The 22,431-nt window shown below is 35.7% G+C and overlaps 1 protein-coding gene across 1 annotated transcript in view; it reads left to right on the top strand.

Annotated features, from left to right (window-relative positions):
* LOC148955168 (potassium channel subfamily K member 9-like) overlaps nucleotides 1-22,431 on the top strand; it is a 265,131-nt gene that overhangs the window by 109,666 nt on the left and 133,034 nt on the right. The window contains exon 2 of the mRNA XM_089108087.1: nucleotides 10,914-11,266. Within this exon, the coding sequence (XP_088964213.1) occupies nucleotides 11,023-11,266 (244 nt within the window). The 5' untranslated portion in view covers nucleotides 10,914-11,022. The remainder of the gene's footprint in view (nucleotides 1-10,913; nucleotides 11,267-22,431) is intronic.

Below are 22,431 nucleotides of genomic sequence, written 5' to 3'. Positions count from 1 at the left end.
TCCCTTGCTGCTGTCATGCCATTCGATATATTGCGCAATTGAGTACAGTTCTCGCACAGACAGGACTGCGCAAAAAAGCTACTAAAGTCTTTACTTTCTATCTCTTTCTATCCGAGCTGGTCTGGCCGAAACGTGTTCATCAGATGACACATACTCAACGCCGGTGAGTGACTATATAAGCTCATTAATTTCAGCTCGCACTGGCATTCACATTGTCCAGATCAATCTATGTGTCTCACTCTTTCCATTTCCTCTCGTGAGTCCCAGGCTTGTTTTCCGCAACCTCTTCAGCACTTGCTCAATTACTAAGTCGGGAGAGAGCCCAGCCCAAAATCTATCGGTTTTTCGAATGACGAACATTTTATCCGCGACGTCTTTACACAGCTTCTGGTTAATTTGTTTCAGCTCTTCTATTTGCTGAAGAAAAAGTCTCTCCGATTACATATACAGGTTGTGGCCTGCAGCTGCAAAGTAATGGAGTATCTCAGAAAGTGCTTGAAGATACTGCACCCAGTTTCCAGTCTTTTCTGCCCTGATGGCCTTCTTAAGCACTCCGAACATTTCTGAATACTGAAGCCATATTTTTGTAACCCTGTTGTTCTGCAGCGTGTCTTAAAACTCCATCACTCACGTTGGGATTCTACGCACTACGTCTTCGCTGGATGCGTCTTCAAGGGTTACTTTCCCATTCAGTAGATCCATACATATTTCCGAAACTTCTGCAAAGTCTTGATGACTCGCACGTTTGTCATCTGTGCAGTCAAAATCATACGATTTGAAAATGAGAGTGATCTGCAATGTAGAATCTATAAGCTCGTACGCTCTCATGGTTCTTGAAACAGCCATACCGCTAAGGATATGCTTAATGGTGTTAGTGGCACATAGGGATTCGAGTACTTCTTTTATTCCTGTTTCCGTCATCATGTACCCTATCGCTCTAAGAATGCTCATACGGCAATGGAGACCGCCGATCATTGGAACTGCTGCCTTGAGATGACTATTAGCAGGCTCAGCATTGATGTTCACCGCTGTCATGTACAAAGGTTGGTCAAAAGTAACAACTGGTACTATTTTGTGCTGGCGTGCTTTTTCGGAGATAAAACCTAAGGTCATGTATACACAAGAAAGATCGGAGGGATTATAATCGATCATAGGTAGAAATACAATTGACGAAATGCCTTCGTATAACCCTTGGTGAATTGCTTGCATAAATTTACTCCATCTGACCCATTTCGTGTCATGTATTGATCTTGTATACCATAGTATGTCAATGCCATCGATCTTGTCGTCGAAGGGGGTGGTCGGAATGGGTTTTTACACAAGACTGTTCTCCTGTTGGCTTCTGTTGTAGAAGAAGAAAGGTTCTTGTCTAACCTGCTGTATTACTTCAAGGCTTACAACTGCTCTTGGGATTATGATTGGAAACTTGGGTAGCCTTGGTGTGGCAGCAGCTAGCATGCCCATCTCATGAAAAGTACTTTTTCCGTCAAAAGTGCAAATGTTGTGGTCGACATTATCACCAATGAACAGGATGAGAGTTTTAGAAGCCATCCCTGGAAATTCTATACCATGATTTATTGCGGCAGAACGCTCGAATCGAAGCACTTCAGAGTAAGAAGTAGAAAAACCTAGCCTATTCATCTGGTCGATGAGAAAACGTGAACCAGATTGCTGGTGTAGCTGGACTCCAAGGTATACTTGTAAGGGAGCGAGCAAAGATTGGGGACGGCAATCCTGCAATGGTGCTTGACCGATTGAACCTACCAGTAAGTAGTGAATCTCCAGCAAACAGGAAAAGAGAAGCACCAGGGAATAGGATATTAAACTCTCATCAAAACAGTTTTAGAGGGTTTGAAAACCGAGTTGATAGACCTTTGTCTCCTCTCTTTGTCTGTTCATCATAGTCAAAAATCTAAGAAATATGTCTTTAAGGATGACTTAATTCCCCGCAGTTCCCGGGAGAAGGGCTGCAAGCTATGAAATTTGCCCATTGTTTACATGTAGTATTGGTTATTGGGTAGTACACATACGTTTTCAGGAGGGATTTTTTCTGGTGGGGGGAGGGGGGGAGCCCGAGAAGGGGGTTACGTGGAAGGATCTTTCCATTGAGGGTGTTTTGTTGGGGGAGGGACATTTCTATGAAAGGGGTGCCGGATTTTCCAGCATTATTTAAAAAAAGATCGGAAATTAAATAAAAAAACAATTTTTTTCAACTGAAAATAAAGAGCAACTTAAAACGAACAGAAAATTATTACGTATATGAGGGGGTTCGTCCCCTAGTCAATACCTCGCTCTTTACGCTAAAGTTTTTTTAGTACTTTCAAAAGAGCTATCTATTCTGATTAAACGACCTTTGTGATTCAGGGGCTTATGATTCGAACAAAATTCAATCTTTAGCGTAAAGAGCGAGGTATTGACTAGGGGGCGAACCTCCTCATATACGTAATAACATATACGTAATTAAAAACAATAAATAAACAAGCGATACGGCTCAGTAGTAATCGAAACTTTAAACAAAATAATTTTGGTGTCAATAGATATATCAAAAGAATGGGCTTATAATACTGACTCAGCATTATAACGAAAAAATCTTCTCATTTATCCAATTAAACGAACATAGTGTTTCAGAAGTCGTTCTTAAAGAACTGGGAAAAAATTCGTAAGTCTTGCATATTTAATACTAATAAAAACGCTTGTAAATAAAATCTAGGGCCCTTTTAAGGAACCAAAAAAATTGGAGGGCAACCACACATTCTATCCTTATAAACGAGCAATAATTATGTATTTATGCATGCATATACTTTTTCTCGAAATGGCTCCATATTTTTTCGGGAAAATTGGTATCTTTGGGTATTCTCGCATAAAAAATAAAATAAAATAAATAATCTAGATAGGTCAAAAGTCTGAGAAAATTCGTTAAGAGCCTTAATTCTAGTTTTTGGAAATGACGTTACGTACTATGTTAGTACATCATATAAGCATTTCTTAGGACATCATATATAACATCCTTATACAACATAAGCATTTTCTTATATGATGCTATACATAGCATAAATAAGATTGTTGAGTTTCCAACGCAACAGTTATTTATATAATATAATGTGTGTTGGAAGGCCTAATAAAATGAAAATTTGCACTATCAATTGCGACATGACCTTTACGGGCAGCTAAAGCAAAGGCCAAAGCTAAACTGTCTGAAGTAATATAAATCCAAAAACGTGTCAAAAATGAAAATAAAGAGCAAAGACACGGTTGGTTACAAGATATGCAAAAATGACAATTAGAACGTATCAAAAGTGAAAACGAAGAGCAAAGACACACGCGGTCAGAAGACCTGCGACACCGAGCACGTCAGCGAGTTAAAAATGAAAATGAAGAGCAAAGACGCTCGCGGTTAGAAGAACAGCGGTGGTGTGTCAAAATGAAAAGGAAGAGCAAAGACACACAAGGTTAGAAGACATGTGACACCGAGCAATTGAGCAAGTCAAAATGAAAATAAAGAGTAAAGACACACGTGATTAGAAGACATGCGACACCGAGCATGTAAGCGAGTCAGTGAAAATCAACCTGGACAGCGAGAATCAAATCATGTCAATACTGAAAATGATAGCAATGATGACGTGATTTGGAATTTTGACATGGATAAGGTCATCAATGCCCACCATACCTTTGTTAAAATAACAAAGGTTCGGCGACATGTATTTCATAATGACGAAAGACAAACCGAGGTAAAACGAACCAAACAAATTGAAAATACAGCGACAATGATTGGGTTTTGGATTTTGACATGGATAAGGTCATCAATGACTAACATACCTTTGAAAATAAAAAAAAACCTCGACTATATAAATCGTTAGAAGAAAAATAAGTTTTTGTCCCACCACCTAAAAGAAACAAATCATAGGCAGTGCAATAGCGCTGCCTAAGTAAAGAACGATGTGGGCACAATGTTTTATTTATTTTTTTTCCTCCGTACCCGAGCACTTCGTATCGAAGGAGTTGTCGTAGGAACTTCGAAAAGGGCTCATTCGATTGGAAATTGGAATGGCTAGTGCCCGTTTTAATAGTCTAAAGTGATTCGAGGACAACTAGGCCCCCCCCCCGCACCCAAAATTCCCCCAAACACATCCAATCAAAATTTTGAGGTAGCCATTTTGTTTGGTGTAGTTGATTTCCAAATAGAAAATATGTTTTTGAGGAGGACACTCCCCAACAACCCATGGGGCAGGGGTTTTAAGTTATGCCCTGAGGGCTTTTAAGAACGATGTTGGCACAATGTATTATTTATTATTATTTTTTTTTCCTTTAGAGCAGGGCACTTCGTGTCGAAGACGTTGTCGTGAAAATTTCGAAATGGTCTCTTTGAATTGGAAATCGCAATGACTTGTGCCCTTTTTAATAGTCGAAAAGAGATTGGAAGGCAACTAATAACCCTTCCACGCCCACCATTTCCCGAATTCCACCCAATCAAAATTTTGAGATAACCATTTTGTTCAGCGTAGATAATTTCAAGATAGAAATTATTTTTTTGAGGAGGACACTCCCCCACAGCCTTAAGGGCAATGGTTGTAAGTTATGCCCAGGGGGCATATAAGGTTTTTATAGTAGGCATTGTCGTAGAAACTTCAAAAAAGGCTCATTTGATTGGAAATTCAAAGGGCTAGTACCCTTTTTAAGAGTCGAAAGTGATTGGAGGGCAACTAATCCCCCCCAGGCCCATCATTCCCCCAAACACATTCAATCAAAATTTTGAGATGGCCATTTTGTTCAGCATAGTTTTAAGTTCTGTAAATTGGGTCCTTGTGAATGACAACCCCCTCACAGCCTTCAGGACAAGGTTTGGAGATTGTTCCCTGGGGCAACACACGGTTCTTATAGAACGAGTTGCCGTAAAAACTTCGAACAGTGTTCATTGGATTGAAAATTAAAAGGACTAGTGCCTTTTTAACTATTCAAAAGCAATTGAAATGTAACTAACACCCCTTCCGCGCCCACCGTTTCCCCAAACACATCCAACAAAGATTTTGAGATACCCCTTTTGTTCCACGCAGTTTAAAGTTCAGGAAATTATAGCTTTGAGCAGGACACTCTCCCCACAGTCTTCAGGGCAAGGGTTATAAATTATTCCCTGGGGGCATATAAGTTTTTATTGAAATTTTTGTCTTAGAAACTTGAAAAAGGGCTTATTCGATTGGAAATTCAAAAGGCTAGTGCCCTTTTTAATGGTAGAAAGTGATTTGAGGGCAATTAGCCCCCCTCTCTCGCCCACCTTTTCCCCGAACACATCCAATCAAAATTTTTATATAACCATTTTATTCAGTGTTGTGGATTTCCAGATAGAAATTATGTTTTTGAGGAGAACACTCCCCCACAACCCTCAAGGCAAGGGTTGTATGTTATGCCCGGGGGGCATATAAGGTTTTTATTGAACGCGTCGTCGTAGAAACTTCGAAAAGGGCTCATTCGATTGGAAATTAAAATGGCTAGTGGCTTTTTTAATAGTCGAAAGTGATTGGAAGGCAACTAACACTCTTTCCACGCCCACCATTTCCCCAAACATATGCAATTAACATTTTTAGATAGGCAATTTGTTCGGCCACGTAGTTTAAATTTCAGGAAATTATACCTTTGAGCAGGACACTCCCAATACAGTCTTCAGGGCAAGGGTTATAAGTTATGCCTTGGGGGCTTATAAGGTTTTTTATTGAAATTTTTGTCGTAAAAACTTGAAAAAGGGCTCATTCGATTGGAAATTCAAAGGGCTAGTGCACTTTTTAATAGTCGAAAGTGATTTGAGGGCAACTAACCCCCCTGTCACGACAACCTTTTACCCAAACACATCCAATCAAAATTTCTAGATAGCCATTTTATTCAAGGTAGTTGAAAGTTTTGGAAATTAGGTCTTTAAGGACGACAGCCAATCCCCTTCCCCCCGAAGCTCTCAGGGCAAGGGTTGTAAGTTATGCCCTGGGAGCATGTAAGGTTTTTATAGAAAGCAAGTTGTAAAAAATTCAAAAAGCGCTCATTCAATTTAAAATTGAAAGGGCTAGTGACCTTTTAGGAGTCGAAAGTGATTGAAGGGCAACTAGCCCCCCTCTCACGCCCGCCATTTCCCCAAACACATCCAATAAACATTTTTAAATAGCCGTTTTGTTCAAAGTACTCGAAAGGTCTGGAATCTGGGCCTTTTAGGATGATAACCCCATCAGAGCCCTCAGTGTAAGGGTTGTAATTTATTCAATGGAGGTATACAAGGTTTATATAGAAAGATACTTTAGAAATTCCAAAAGGGGCTCATTTGATTGGAAATTGAAATTACCCTTTTTAATAGTCGAAAGTGAGTGGAGAGTAATTATCCCCCCTCTGACGCCCACCATTTTCCCAAATACATTCATTCAAAGTTTAGAAATAGCCATTTTGTTCAACGTAGTTGAAAGTTCTCGAAATTATGTATTTGAGGATGAAAAACTCCCCAGAGTCCGCAGGGCAAAGGTTGTAAATTATGCCCTGGGGGCATATAAGGTTTTTAATGATAGATATGTCGTAAGAACTTCAAAAGGGGCTCATTAAATTTGAAATTGAGAGGGCTAGTATCATTTTTAATAGTTGAAAGTGATTGGAGGGTAACTAACCCCCCTCTCACGCCCACCATTCCCCCAAACACATCCAATAAAAATTTTCAGATACCCATTTTGTTCAACGTAGCTAAAAGTTCTATAAATTAGGTCTTTGAGGATAGCAACCCCCCAGCTCTCGGGGCGAGGGACGTAAGTTATCCCCATGGGGCATATAAGGTTTTTATTGAAAGCGTTGTCGTAGAAACTTCAAAAGGGCTCATTTGATTGGAAATTGAAAGGGCTAGTGCCTTTTTTAATAGTTAAAAGTTATTGGAGAAAGACTAACGCCCCTCTCACGCCCACCATTTTCCCAGACACATCCAATCAAAATTTTGAGATAGCCATTTTGTTTAACGTAGTTGAAAGTTCTAGAAATTAGGTCTTACAGGATGACAACCACCCTCATAGCCCTTAGGGTAAGGGTTGTGATTAATGCCATGGGGGCATATATGGTGTTTATAGGATATGGTGTCGTAGAAACTCAAAAAGGGCTCTATCGATTAGATATCGAAAGGCCAAGTGCATTTTTTAATAGTCGAAAGTGATAGGATGGCTTGACATATTTATAGTAAAGATTGATGTGGGTATAATGTATTATTTTTTTGTTGTTGTTGTTGTTTAGACCAGAGCACTTTGTATCCAAGGAGTGGTCTTAGGAACTTTGAAAAGGACTCATTCGATTGAAATAGAAAGGGCTGATGCCGTCTTTAAAAGTCGAAAGTGATTGGAGGGAAGCTATTCCCCCTCCCACACCCACCCTCCCATTTGACTTTATGTTTAAAAACTAAATATTGTTATAAGATTAAATCAAAATGCGCTTTGTTAATGCTAATTACCAATAAGGCATCTCAGCAATATCCCAAGAACGACTGAGGGTGTTATGCTGAAACTTTTGGGGCTGCTTCTGCTCTTAAAATTTAACCCAATCAAAATAGCGTAAGTGTATCCAAGCTATCAAAGAAAGTAAACAGATTTTTTTGCGAATGGTATCAAGTTTTCCATTTCAGCTCAACTAGAGGAGGTATGAAACTAAATTAAACACTACTATTTGTGTCCAGATTTTTAAGGGGGTGTATGTTATTAAAAATTGCTGAAAATTTTTCTCCAGCATACAAATAGCAAGCCGAACTATAAATTCTTAAAAAAACGAAAAGATTTAAAGTATTATTTTCTTTTTCTCATAAAAGACTATGTCAATATAAAACGAACAGAAATTAATTAAAAAAAACTTTTTCCGCAAAATAAATTTTTCAAAGAAAAGTAAAGAACTCCATTAAACAAAAAATTAGCAAAAATATAATAAAATAATCTACCAAGCGTGAAACTACGACAAATCAGCATCTTTAAATAAATGAAACCCGAAACGAACAGAAATTACAATAAATCACCGAGTCAAACTCAAAACGAGCAGAAATTAATATAAGTTGGGCTCAAAACCCCTTATGCCTTCCCAAGGCCAGAACCTAATTTACACTTTACTGAAAATAATACAAATGAATGTGCATTGTCAGTTTAATATACATATACTAATATTTAGTAATCAAAATGTTAATATTATTTGATTTATTAAAGTTATAAAAGTAAAAGTATTTATATTTTTTTCCATGAAGTGCAAATTATGTTCTGGCCTTGGGAAGGCATAGGGGTTTTGAGCCCAACTTATGTGAATTTATTTTCGTTTTGAGTTTGAATCGGTTATTTATTGTGATTTCTGTTCGTTTTGGGTTTCATTTATTTATCGATGCTGATTTGTGGTAGTTTCACGCTTGGTAGATCATTTGATTTGATTTTTGCTCATTTTTTGTTTAATTGGGTTCTTTACTTTTCTTCGAAAAACTTATTTTGTGGAATAATTTTTTTTAATTTATTAAATTAAAAGAAGCAAAGGTTTGGCGGTTCGGCGATATGTCTTTCATAATGACAAAAGACAAGCCGAGGCAAAAGAAGAAGTTTTTGTCCCACCACCTGAACAATTAAAACAAACAAAGGTTCGGTGTTGTCTTTCATAATGACAGAAGACAAGCTGAGGCAAAAGTTAAAGGTACAATAATAAAAAAAAACATAATTTTATAAAGGGACTACTTCTAATTTAAGGTCCATTTGGACGTCATGACATCAAGAAAAAGGCTCAAATTGTCTGCGGCTAGAAGACAAGCGACAATGAGAATCCATATATAGAAGCTTGCGACGTACCGAGTGCCGGGGCCCGGCACTATATATATATATATATATATATATATATATATATATATATATATATATATATATATATATATATATATATATCCGAGCACCCCGCTATAGAGGCTCCAAGCTCCTATTTGGCAAAAATTTGAAAGTTTTTTTTTTTTTGCCAGAAGAAAGATCACGGATGCGTGTTTATTTATTTTTTGTTATTTTTTTTTTCTTCAGGGTTGATCATATCGAACCGACGTTCCTAGAGCGTCGCAAGAGGGTTCATTAGAACGGAAATCAAAAGTTCTAGAGCTCTTTCTAAGTGATCAAATAAATGGAGGGCAACAAGCCCCCTTCCCTCGTACCTATTTTCCAAAGTCGTCTGATATAAATTTAGATAACAATTGTATTCGGTATAGTTAATAGGTAGAAAAGCTTACATCTTTAGAGCTTACATGACCCCTCAGAACACCAGAGTAAGGGTCACAACTTGCCTATTGTTTACATTTAGTATGTGTTGCAGGGAAGTATACCGACGTTTACAAGGAAGGGAAGATTTTCTTGGGATGGATTTTCAACAGGAAGAATTTCCCATTGGGATAGATGCTTCGGGGGATTAACTTTCCGGGGGAAATTTACATGGGTGGAATCTGCGAGAATTTAAATTAGTGATTCGTTTTATTTTTTTTAGCTTCTTGCTGGCGACCCCACTTTACAGGTGGAGATGCTTTGTGGGAATTGTCCTGGAGAAATTTTCAACGGAATCGGACTTCTCTAGGAGTATTTTTCTTGGATGGGAAGATATCGCACGGGAGAACAATTCCATGGGGGAATTATCACCAGGAGAAACTCTCCAAGGGGAATATTTCTCTGGGAGAAACTTTTCAGTAGGGGGAGAACGGGAAATATTTTCCACACAAGGGGATTCCCTCATGACCTTAAAAAGGAACAAAAATTCAATCAAAACAAGTCTTTCTCCAAATGAAAGTACGCTAAGGATTATTTTTTAGGTGGAAATGTAAGCAAGAAATTTTCTGGGGGGAACTCGCAGCGAGAATGGAATTTCCAGAGGTAATTTCCCAGCGTAAGAATTTTACGTGGAAGGAACTTTTTAGGCAGGAATTTTTTATGGGGGATTTTTTACTGAGGGGGTGGATTTTCTGGGTTTATTTGAAAAACGATCCAAAATTAAATTAAAAAAAACACGTTTTTTCTGCAGAAACTAGGGAGCAACATTAAAACTTAAAACAAACAGAAAATATTTTGTATATGAGGAGGACTGTACCCCATCTTTTACAATAAAGTTCGACCTTTGGTCTCAATTGTTTAGGAACGATCCCTGAAACACAAGGGACGCGTAATTAGAAGCTGAATGTTTAAAAAAAATCTTCTTAAACTTTAGCAAGAAGAGACGGGTACTGAGGAGGGGGCAGCCCACCTGATATAAAGAATAATTTCTGTTCGTTTTAAGTTTTAATGTTGCTTCTTAATTTCAGTAAAAAAAAAAATTGTTTTTTCTTTTTATTTTAATAGTATTACGAAGATACAAGAATTAGATTGATAGGCATTTTATTCTAAATGAAAGTAAATAGCAACGGTAAAACAAAACAAGCTATGGTCTGTATAAGCTGTATGAGAGGGGCTGTCATATCATTAGGCATCCCCGTCTTTTTACTAAAGTTTAAACATACTATAGACAGTGTACATACTCTCAATAAACCATAGGTTTAGCTTCATTATAAAGAGAGGGGGGTTTAGTGCTTGGCAGTCCCCTTCATATCGTTGGTAATTTCTGTTTGTTTTAAGCCTTAATGTCGCTCATGGATATGGTGATCTGCGGCTACAAATGAAACGAACTTTTGTCTAAGGATTTGAAATCCTAATTTGCAACCGAACTAGAAATCGTCTTTATCTCTTATAAAGTTACCATAGATACTCACGGAAGAAACTGAAATTCCAAACATTAACAACCTCCCCTGAATTAAAAAGTGCTTAAAATGGAATTGTTAACCAAGATAACTATTTTTTAATTGTATGTGAAGTATAGTAATTATAGGATTAGCTTATCGGGATGCGCTGGTATTTCTTCCTGCTGCTTTGCTTATTAGTCTTTTTTTTCAGAGTATTTTGGCTGAATATTTTTACTAGCGGGCATGAGCTAGGAAAGCTGAAGGTTATTATTAAGGAACAAGAGTTCTACCTAATACATGAAAATCATCTGCTTTACATCATGCATTCCACTTATGTCCGGATGCAGCTGGAGCGACAGCGCTCTCGAAGGGCACAACTGTCACAGAGACCATTACACAGGACATTCAAAAAGCGGATGAGAACTTGTTGTCGCCAGCTAACGGCTTTTCTTTTCAGTCAAGTGGGGATATGCTCCCTTCTTCTAGGATATACTGTTGTTGGGGCGTTCAGTTTCATGGTAGTCGAAGAGGGTGTTGCCAGGAAAATTGCTCTTCAAGTTGAAGGTAACTTTTGCAATATATCTCAACTTGAAACACGATGAATGAATAGTAGCATGTCTAATTAAGAATCCTGCTTTTTAATTACGTAGTTCAGTAATTTGCATAGACTCCTTCGTAGTTCCATAGGAAACTAATTCATTTGAGCATATTTGCTATAATACTCATTAGTCTTTTATTCAGTATTCCATGAACATTCGTGCAGTGGATTGAAAAATAAAAGTTCGAAAATTGAAGATTTAGTTTTTGACAAGCAGCAGGGTAATATTCAATAAATTGTTCGTTCAATTGCGTTGAACTTTAAAAGTTACAAAAAATTTAAGTTCACTGGTTGACACCTTGGCACAACCAAGGAAAGTAGTTTACAAAGAGGAAACAAGTGATAGACAAACTCTTTCCACGTTCGGTTAAGCTAATTGGAGTAATTGCAATTATTTTTTCAATTGTAATGCTGGGTTCAGACGCACAGGATTTTGAAAAAATCCCTCGGGGATTTTGAAAAAAATTATTGCAACAAGCTTAAGTGAACGCGGGGAGGCTTTGCCTATCTATTGCTTCCTCTTTATTAAAAAAAAAAGTTTTTTTTTTTAACTGAAAGTAAGGAGTGACATTAAAGCTTACAAGGAACAGAAATTATTCCGTATACGAAAGGGGTTGTTCCCTGCTCAACACCCCGCCCTTTACACTAAAGTTCGACTCTTTCTCACAATTTTGCTTTATAAAACAATAAAAAGGACTTTAGCGTAAAGAGCGGGGCGTTGAGCAGGGAACAGCCCCATTCATATACGGAATAATTTCTGTTCGTTTTAAGTTTGAATGCCGCTCCTTACTTTCGGTTTAAAAAAACTTGTTTTTTTATCTAATTTCAGAACGTTTTTGAGTTAATGCAGGTTTTGGATTTGGCTCACAGTACATGAATAACTAAAACGAAATTTGTATATCAGTTTTACTGTTTTTTTCTAATAATAACCTTATAATAACCTAAGTTCGATTTTTGTTCCAGTTGTTTAAGGATGACTTCTGAATCACAAAGGCTGTTTAATTAGAATAATAACCTCTTTTAAAAGTTTAAAAAACAAAGTTTAGGGTAAGAGTGAGCTATTCAGGAGAGGCAACCCATCTCATATATCTCATCTCTTTCTGTTCCTGTTAAGTTTTAAGGTTGCTTCTCATTTTCAGCTGGAAAAGCTTGTTTTTATTTATTTACTGATCATTTTTTAAATAATGTATGGAAATCCAGCTCCCCCTTCATGGAAAATTCCCTTCCTCCACGAGAAATTATTTCCATGGAAAGATTCTACCACTTAACTTAAATTAGCTATATTTGCGGAGCTAATTTTGTAAGGCATAGTAGCAAAACTGCCAAAGAGGTCGAAACTATTTTTATGAAAATACAAGACACAAGTTGAGAGTAGTAAGGCATATTTACATTCCAATTAGACAAAATTTGTCAGTCAGGTTTCTGCAGCTACACCCAATTATGGACCAATCAGAGATGTTTCTACAGAGGGTACTCCATATACGATGAGTTGAATCTCGTAGCTATGACGCCATAGCAAACAATCGATAGCAACCAGATTCAATATAAGGAGTGATTTTCATTATAATTCATATTAGTAAGAGAATTGAATTCAAAGAGAGAACAGTTCGTTTTTTATACTCCATTATTTGACAAGATATTAGCATAGAAAATGAGTGCTATGTTTATGCTGTTGGAGCTTGATTGTGGAGCAGGAAGCAGCAATGATACAAAGACGAGAGTACCAAACGTAGCAGTGGAAGTTACACGAGGATCTCGACTAAGCCTTGAATGGGATGATATGTATGCAAGATATGTGATATCATTGAGCAAACTTAAATTGAAAGAGCAGTTATGCTTTGCAGCGAAACTAGATATAGTGCATATAAATAAACTTGAAGCTGCTTTAAATACACTAGTGAAATGTATTGAAGAAAATAAGTTGTATCAATGATTATTATTGCTATTGTAATTATATTTAATAAAAACGTTTCTAAATCGAAGATGTATTTTTATAGTAGGTTAGCGTATATTCTTAAAGTGGAGAAAGAATCCTGGTGAGTCTGAAGTTGGTTGTGAAAGTGATAGGATTGTAAAAAATTGATGTATTTGAGAAAGAGAAAATTATACGGGATCTTGTGCTAATGAAAAAATGTTTGATTGTAGATGAGGATTTTCTGGAGTCATCTCTTCAAAGGAAGATATTTTCTCAGAGAATACTTGTCGATATAATGAAAACTGATTCTCCGTCATTAGACTATTGTATGAAACTTTTACCTCGCGGTCCAGACGCATTTACAGAATTTATTGACATATTAATCGAAACAAAACAAAATGATATTGTGGATTTTCTTTTGAACACACTAGCTTAGAAATTTACGACTATGAATTTTCACGAGAAAGGTGTTGTTCAAACAGGATTTACTGCTCTCTCTCTCTTTCTCCCTCTCAATTTACCGATAGTACGTCAGTTTCATTTTGGCGGTGAGAGTGTCAAAACATGAAAAAATGTTCTATAAATGTCTACTATGCATGCATACACTGGGCAGCTGGTCATCATTTGAAAATTGTACAATGATTGACGAGTTTGATGAAAAGTGCAGATTATGCAACCCGTGTAAATTGCATAGATGATATGCCGTATCAATTAAAGGTTGTAATTCCTGTCTTGATAAGATGTGTGACCCATCCTTGAGGACACCTATGCTCAAATTTTGATTATGATAAATGTAACTAGTGGGAGAATACATATCCTGGTAAGATTGGAAAGAATCCTAAAAGTGATTTTAGTTTATTACTAAGAGACTGGTATGGTCGTCGCTTTGAATTGTTTTGGGAGGAGGAACCAGGTCTATGATTCAACTGTTGGAATAATAAAAGTATTTGGTTTCTACTTCATCGTTGTGAAGACAACAGTTACTATGATTATAAGCCTACTGATTTTTATTTGGCTGTTACAGAATGTGATTCACCATTTAAAGACACTGTATGTGACATTGCTTCAAATAAGCAAATTGAAACACGTGAATTTTACAATATGAATGAAAATAGTATCATTGACTATAAAAAGAGACATGATAAGAGTGAAGTTACATTATACTGTTGAAAATGTGACCATGACATTGCAGCACATCAGGATCAGTATACAGTGAATTCAGATGATCTACCCGTATTATTTGTTCTCGACAAATACCCATACGTAGTAGAAAAAGGAATCTAAAGAGTAGAAAGTTGTTTTTATTATGTATATACATTATTTTTATTGATAAACAATTTTACATATATTTTAGAGCATTTTATTCGTAGGGCACTAAAATCAATATTAAACACGTTTGAAAGAATTTTTTCCACCAGGAAGTCGTTCAGACAAGGAATGTCAACGTAAATGTTGAAAAACTGCTTGTAAGTATAGCCACGACATCTGAACATGAATTAGAGCAGGGTATGAAAGCCACAGGTCTTGGTTGTTAAATCCTGTACTCTCCTCCGATTTTGAGCAATAGTTTTTCCACTGCTTTCAATAAAGTTGTTGATGTGTGGGGTTTAGAATTTATATGATAGGCCAAGAGGATCAAAAAATTCTATACTCTTCGCTGTTTGAAAGATGCATAGCCAATGACCTGTCCTTACACTCGACGGACTACGATTAACAATGATTTAGGGTATTGTTAACACTTGGAATTTTTTCAATGAAGTCCGATGATATACAATAGGTTTTTTACTGCGACATGTATTATCCATACTAAATACGCTGATTATTTGATTTGTGTTCATGGTGCAAGGTCTAGTAGAACACTGCCGTCAGGGGTGATTTCCCAATAAGTTTCAAATTGACTCAGTGATATTAATGGGATACTTTCAGTCAAAGCATCGGCACTTGTGCACTCTAAACGTACATTCCCCGTTCGTACTATGCTCATATCTTGAGTGCCAGACAAGTCCAAGATAATTACACCATGATTTTTTGAAAACACTGAATTGGCTATTTCATTTTCATATAATTGTGAGTCATCATCTAGGGATTGCATAGTCAATTGATACAGAGTTCTGTAGAATTTTTTATCAAATGATAAAGTGTACAAGGGAATTCTATTCACTTTGCACAGAAAGCTAGATAAGCCAAAAAAAATCAAATCATGGGGGGGATGCAGTCCAGGATACAATGGCACTAGCACTCTTCACAAAGACAAAAGCAAGTTTTGATCGGATTTCTCCATTGATAAATGATGAATCGGTATAACTGCGAGAATCAGCGGCAATGTGACGTTGATTGGTGACCGTATGGGGGACACGAAGTTTGATATTGTTACCATTGGCTCTCAGCTTTTCTACTGACAATACAACAGAGCTCATAACCTGTTGTTTTCGAACATGAAGAATTGCTGAAGTGATAATGACATTTTTTTCTGGTGCTGCAACAAGTTTTTTTCTCAAAATGAAATTGGATGGAGCTAGTTGTAATTTTATGTCAATCTTAGGATTGGGGGCAACCATTGAGATATATTAAATATTTCTAGATTTAATTTTCAGACTAAATGATACTCCTGGGTAACTGCAGCCATTAACTCCCCGTCAGTATCAACATTTGATCTATATTCATAGCCCAGTGCCTGTCCTCTCAACACCTTATATGAATTTGGAGTCATCATCATAAATTGTATGTAGCTTGCAGAGTTTGATAAATTATTGCTAGGGCTCAAACCACTCTGATAGTTAGATTTTGATAATGTTAACCAACGTATACAGCAAATGATGCTGATAAAGAATTTATACTTAGATTTTGTGAGTGTTATCAGATGTAACCGATAAAGGAAGTTGATAAAAGAATTTATTCACTCTTTTACTTAGATTTTGACAATGTTATCCGTCTTATCCCACAAAAGATGTTGATACAGAATTTATTCAATCTGATAGTTCGATTTTGTCAATTTTATTCGATGTAAAGACAGGGATGTTAATAGAAAACATTTATTCACTCTATTACTTAGATTTTGTCGATGTTATTCTATGTATCCGAGAATAGATTTTGATATAAAATTTAATCACTCTGATACTTAGATTTTGATAATGTTAACCAACGTATCCAGCAAATGATGTTGATTAGGAATTTATTCACTATGATACTCAGAATTTCTAATTTTATCAGACGTATCCGACAAAGGATGATGATAATGAATTTATTCATTCTAATGCATAGATTTCGTCAATGTTATCCGTCATATCCAACAAATGATATCGATAAAGAATGTTAAAAAAGAATTCGTTCACTTTGATACTTAAATTTTGTCAGTGTTATCAAACGTATTTGTCAAAGGATATTGATAAAGAATCTATTCACTCTGATAGTTCGATTTTCTCAATTTTATCCAGCATGTCTGAAAATGGACGATGATAAAGAATTTATTCACTCCAATACTTAGGTTTTGTGAATGTTATCTGATGTTTTCGACAAAAGAAGTTGATAGTGAATTTATTCAATCTGATGCTTAGATTTTCTCAATTTTATCAATCATATCTGAGAAAAGACGTTGATAAAGAATTTATTCACCCTGATACTATCAAACGTAACTGTCAAATGATATTGATAAAGAATTTATTCGCTCTGATACTTAGATTTTATCACTTTTATCCCGACCTATCCAACAAAAGATGTTGATAAAGAATTTATTCATTCTAATACATAGATTTTGTCGATGTTATCTGACCTATCCAACAAATGATATCGATAAAGAATGTTAATGAAGAATTTGTTCACTCTGATACTTAAATTGTGTCAGTGTTATCAAACGTATCTGTCAAAAGACATTGATAAAGAATTTATTCACTCTGATACTTAGATTTTCTCAATTTTATCAAGCATATCTGACAAAGGACGATGATAAAGAATTTATTCACTCTGATATTTAGATTTCATGAATGTTATCTGATGTATTCGAGAAAAGAAGTTGATAGATAATTTATTAACTATGATATGATAAAGTATTTATCCACTCTGATACTTAGATTTTGTGAATGTTATCTGATGTATCTGACAAATGAAATTGATAAAGAATTTATTCAATATGATACTTATATTTGGTCAGTGTTATCAATCATATCTATCAAAAGACATTGATAAAGAATTTTATCACTCTGATGCTTAGATTTTCTCAAATTTATCAAGCATATCTGACAAAAGACGATGATAAAGAATTTATTTGCCCTGATACTTAGATTTTGTGAATGTTATCTGATGTATCAGACAAAAGAAGCTAATAAAAATTTATTCACTCTGATAATTAGATGTTGACAATGTTATCCGACCTATCCGACAAGAGATGTTGATACAGAATTTACTCAATCTGATACTTATATTTTGTCAATTTTATCGGATGTATCTGACAAAGACGGTGATAGAAAAAATTTATTCACTCTAACACTTAGATTTTGTCAATGTTATCCCATGTATCCGATAATTCAATTCAATTCAAACTTTTTATTTCCTCCGAATACGAAGAGTAAAATACAAATAAAAATAATAACCGCTAATCAACAGGCCATAAAATTATTTTAAACTATTTAACAACAAGTACGCAAAGGCCTTCAATCAAAATTACCATACAAATTAACACATCATTCAATAGATAATAAATTAACATTTAAAATTAACATTTCACAAATTAACACTTCATTCAAAAATAAATCAAATAAAATAAATTAAGCTTCGTGCGCAGCTCTATATAAATTATGAGAAAAAACAGGTAATTTGGATAAAAATTTCTTTTGCTTTTTCTCCAAAACATCAACAGGGTTTTTTATTTTATATGTATTCATTAAAAAAGTATTTGATTCAGATTTAGAAAAGCGGCAAAGGAACTTAGCAAAATTAAGAAATGTGGTTTTTACATGCGCAATATTACTAATTCTAAAAAATGGGAGAAGCGATGAAAAAACTAAAATCTGAGGCAAAGCGACTGTATTATGTACATGAGCCTGTGATTTCTGAGAAAGAAGATCGCGAAGACAAATTACTGCCCCGAAACTAGACACTATTCTACTTTTAACTGCTTTAGAAATAGAAGCACGGCATAGAGCTAAAGTTGGTCCATAAGGCACACCAAGATAAAAAAGATTCCAAAGGTTTTAAAATACTATCATAAATACGAACAGATCACTAACTAACAGATGAATTAACGAAATCATAAGCCTTAGGACCAAGAATTAAAAACGGACACTTTTAAGGGCGAAAACGAAGTCCATGCTCACTAAAAACCTTTGCTAAAAAATCTACATTTTGTTGAAGTGACTGAAGTGATCGACTCAAAAGGAGTAAATCATCTGCGTAAGCAATCCACGACAGAACATAACCTTTACCATAAATAAAAGTCAACTGAATTTGATCAAATAGCCCTGAAACAGTAATATTGAAAATCAAAGGAGAAATAATGTTTCCTTGTCTCAGCCCCCTACATAACTTAACATTATAATCACTAAACTGATTCTTCCACTTAATACGAATACGAGAGGAACCATACCACTTTTTTAAAACCAAAACTACTGGTAGTGGGACATTATTCTTCAGAAGCGCAGTCATAGCCCAAGAATGGATAATTGAATCATACGCCGCCGAAAAATCTAACGCAAGTGTATAAACTTTATCCCGTTGCTTACAAAAGGATATTATTCTTGAAAGGAGGGTATGAGCAACATCCATGCTTAGACCCTTGCGGAACCCAATTTGATTCAGGCCTTGGTTACAAGACTACAAATACTTTAATAAAACTAACTCAAAAACTTTGCTAATTTGGCACGAACCAGTAATTGGCCTGTAATCAGAACATCGATTCGTATTCCCTCTTTTTTTTAAAGGGGTGAAGTGGTAGCACGAGAAAAGCTAGTTGGAAGAACTCGAGAAGAAAGAATAGCTGTAAAAAGAGTAGCGAGGAGAAGGATTGCTTTGGGGGATGCCCATTTTATAGGATTTGAATGTATACCATCATGATCAAAAGAATGCTTACTTTTTAGAGCTTTAATTGCTACCGTTACATCTTCAACAGAAACAGTTATTTTACTATTTGGGTGGTGCTTTGAAATTTCTTCCGATAATAAAGAGTCAAGCCGTGATTCAACTGCTGCATCACCGGATGAAAAAACGTAAGTATAATGAGTTATCCAATCATCTAGTTTTAGAGAACTATTAGAATCTGGTGAACAATTATTATTACGACGTCTAGAATTAACCAAACTCCAAAGCTCATTCTTATCACTAGTAATCCTTGCTGTCTCCTTCTCAACGCTTCGCTCTTTACGCTAAATTTTTATTGTTTTAAAAAGTAGAGTTGTAACAAAGAGTCAAACTTTAGCATAAAGAGTGAGGTTTCGAGGAGGAGAGAGCCCCTTTCATATACAGAATAATTTCTTTTCGTTTTAAGTTTTAATGTTGCTCCTTACTTTCAGTTAAAAGAACTTGTTGTTTTTTTATTTAACTAACTATAAAGCAGGCTTTATATAATGATAAGGTCCAAAAAAGAATTTTCTGATGAAGAAAATTATTTTTCAAAAAGAAAAATTGGGGCAAAATTTGATTGTAAAAATATAGGATTACGCATCGTTGTATCTTGCCTCATTTAATGCCAAGCTCTTTGATACTTATTGACTTGAACCAAACTGCATCCAAAACACTCCGTCCCTTGCAGATGATATAATAATAAAAATATTGGAGCCCAATAAAATAGATTTAACCAAAGATCACAAAATATGCCTCATTAAAGAAAGGACTTTTTATGGGCGGGTGGGGGTTGGTTTTCACGATGATAAATATGTAGAATGTAATCCTGGACACGGAGAAAACCAAACTTATGAGCTCTGTCTAGAGACAAACGCCCTTTACGCACAATGTATGTCAACCTCCTCAAAGTACCCCGGTTTAAAACCCTTGAAGAGAACGAGGAATATAAATATTTTGTGAAAGTCAGCAGGGCCTTGGAAAACCCTCTATATCATGAAGATTTCCGTTATCCAATCTCAGTGAAAAAATAAAGATTTGAAGATTTGTGTCCCTGTAGTCAAAGACGATTCAAAGAAGAAAAGGTGATTTGGACCTCCACTGAAAAATTAGTCGCTTCTTTACATTATTAAATAAAAAAAACAAGTTTTTTCAACTGCAAGTACAGAGCAACATTCAAACTTAAAACAAAAGGAAATTATTACATATATGAGGGGGTTCACCCCATATTCAATGCCTCGCTCTTTACGCTAAAGTAAAAATTTTGTTCCAATTCTTGAAGGATAGCCCCTGAATCACAAAGGCTTTTTAATTAAAATAGATAGCTCTTTTGAAAGTATTAAAAAAAACTTTTGCTCAAAAAGTGAGGTATTGACTAGGGGGCAAACCGCCTCATATACATAATGATTTCTGTTCGGTTTAAGTTTTAATGTTGCTCCTTACTTTCCGTTGAAAAAACTTGTTTTTTTATTTAATTTCTGAACGTTTTTTAAACAATGCAGGGAAATCCGGCACCTCTTCATAAAAATGTCCCTTCCTCCATGAAAAAAACTTAAAGATCTTAACACGTAGCCCCCTCCCCCAACCCCCTCCCCTACCAGGAAAATCTCTCCTGAAAACGTCTATGGGCTATACTTCCCAGTAACCAATACTATTGTAAATAATGGGTAGAGTTAATAACTTGTAGCCCTTCCCCCAGTGACTGTGGGGGATTAAGTCATCCTCAAAGCCATAGTTATTAAATTTTCGACTATGTTGAACAAAATAGCTATCTAAAAATTTTGATCGGGTGACTTTGGGGAAAAAATGAGCGTGGGAGGGGGCCTAGTTGCCCTCCAATTTTTTTGGTCACTTAAAAAGGGCGCTATAACTTTTAATTTCAGTCCGAATGAGCCGTCTCGCGATATCTAGGACCGCTGGATTGATGCGATCACCCCTGGAAAAAACCAAAAAAAAAAAAACCAAAAGCAAACAAATAAACACGCATTCGTCTTTTAGAGCAAAAATTCGTCTTTTAGAGTTTCGGTCACAATTGAGCCGGGTCGCTCCTTACTTACAGTTCATTACCACGAACTGTTTGATAAGAAAAAAAAATTTAGATCACGTAAATATAAAATGGGCTCTGAATCATGATTTTAGATTGGATAAAATACATCGATTTTTCGGCTTTAAGCAAGTATCCTATATTGAGTATTTTATGAAAAAATAGCAAAAACAACTTCGAAAACAAAATGCATATTTTATAAACTATTAAGCAATGGAATATTTGGTAAGTCAGTGAGACAAGAGCATAAATCAATATGATATGGCATTGTAACAGATTTAGCTGAATTACGACAGATGAGGAAATATTTAAACTTCCTAACTTCAACTATAATTTCTGAAAATATGGCCTTAGTTTCTAGGAAATATTTACACATTTTCTTTAGAAAAAATACTGCAGCTTGAGCAGCTATTCTTTCCAGCTCAAAAAAGTTTTCCTCTATATTATTTTCTTCTATATTTCAGTTCATTTTGTGGAAAAGTTTGGTCAAATTTTGTTCTCCCCCCATGGGGAACGCCACATAAAACAATGTTACATGGACACGGACAGTCTATTTTTAAAAATAGAGACTCATTAGTGGAATTGGATCTGAAATTGCGCTCATGAAGAAATATCCTACCAGACAAAATGCTCAAAAAAGCTCCCAAGAACAAGAATATACCCGATCTTTGTTTTTTTCTTATTTCTGCAAATACGCCCTTTTTGCCATTGGCGAAAGGAATTTGAATGCACCACCAGATATTCGTTTTCAGCGCTTTATTTTACTCTAGATTTCATATTCAAACTTTCTTTAGCTTGTTGAAGCCTTGTGAATATTTTCCTAGCGATGTTTCTTTATACAAGGAATTCCACCTTTAGACTACAAGTGGCCAACCCTATTAGGATTAGGTTTCACTTGTTCACTGCCTCTGAGTCCAAGCAAATTCAGTCCCAGATTTTGTATACAAGTCCAGTGGACATTGTTCATCACGCGTCAACCCAAAATCAATCCAATCTTTTGTCCCTTTTTCTGTGACTATCTTACCTTAGTTCTGCCCTAGCAATGACATATGCATTGGTGATAGATAGACTTATCTATCAACAAATGATATAGCACCATTTTTATGCAATCAAACAGTTCGTGG

The sequence above is a fragment of the Artemia sp. Qi Xiang Cuo genome, chromosome 2 (genome assembly GCF_049724085.1).
Source record: "Artemia sp. Qi Xiang Cuo chromosome 2, ASM4972408v1, whole genome shotgun sequence".
NCBI lineage: Eukaryota > Metazoa > Arthropoda > Branchiopoda > Anostraca > Artemiidae > Artemia > Artemia sp. Qi Xiang Cuo.
The sequence above is the reverse complement of the archived record's forward strand: the minus strand, read 5'-3'. Positions and strand labels throughout refer to the sequence as shown.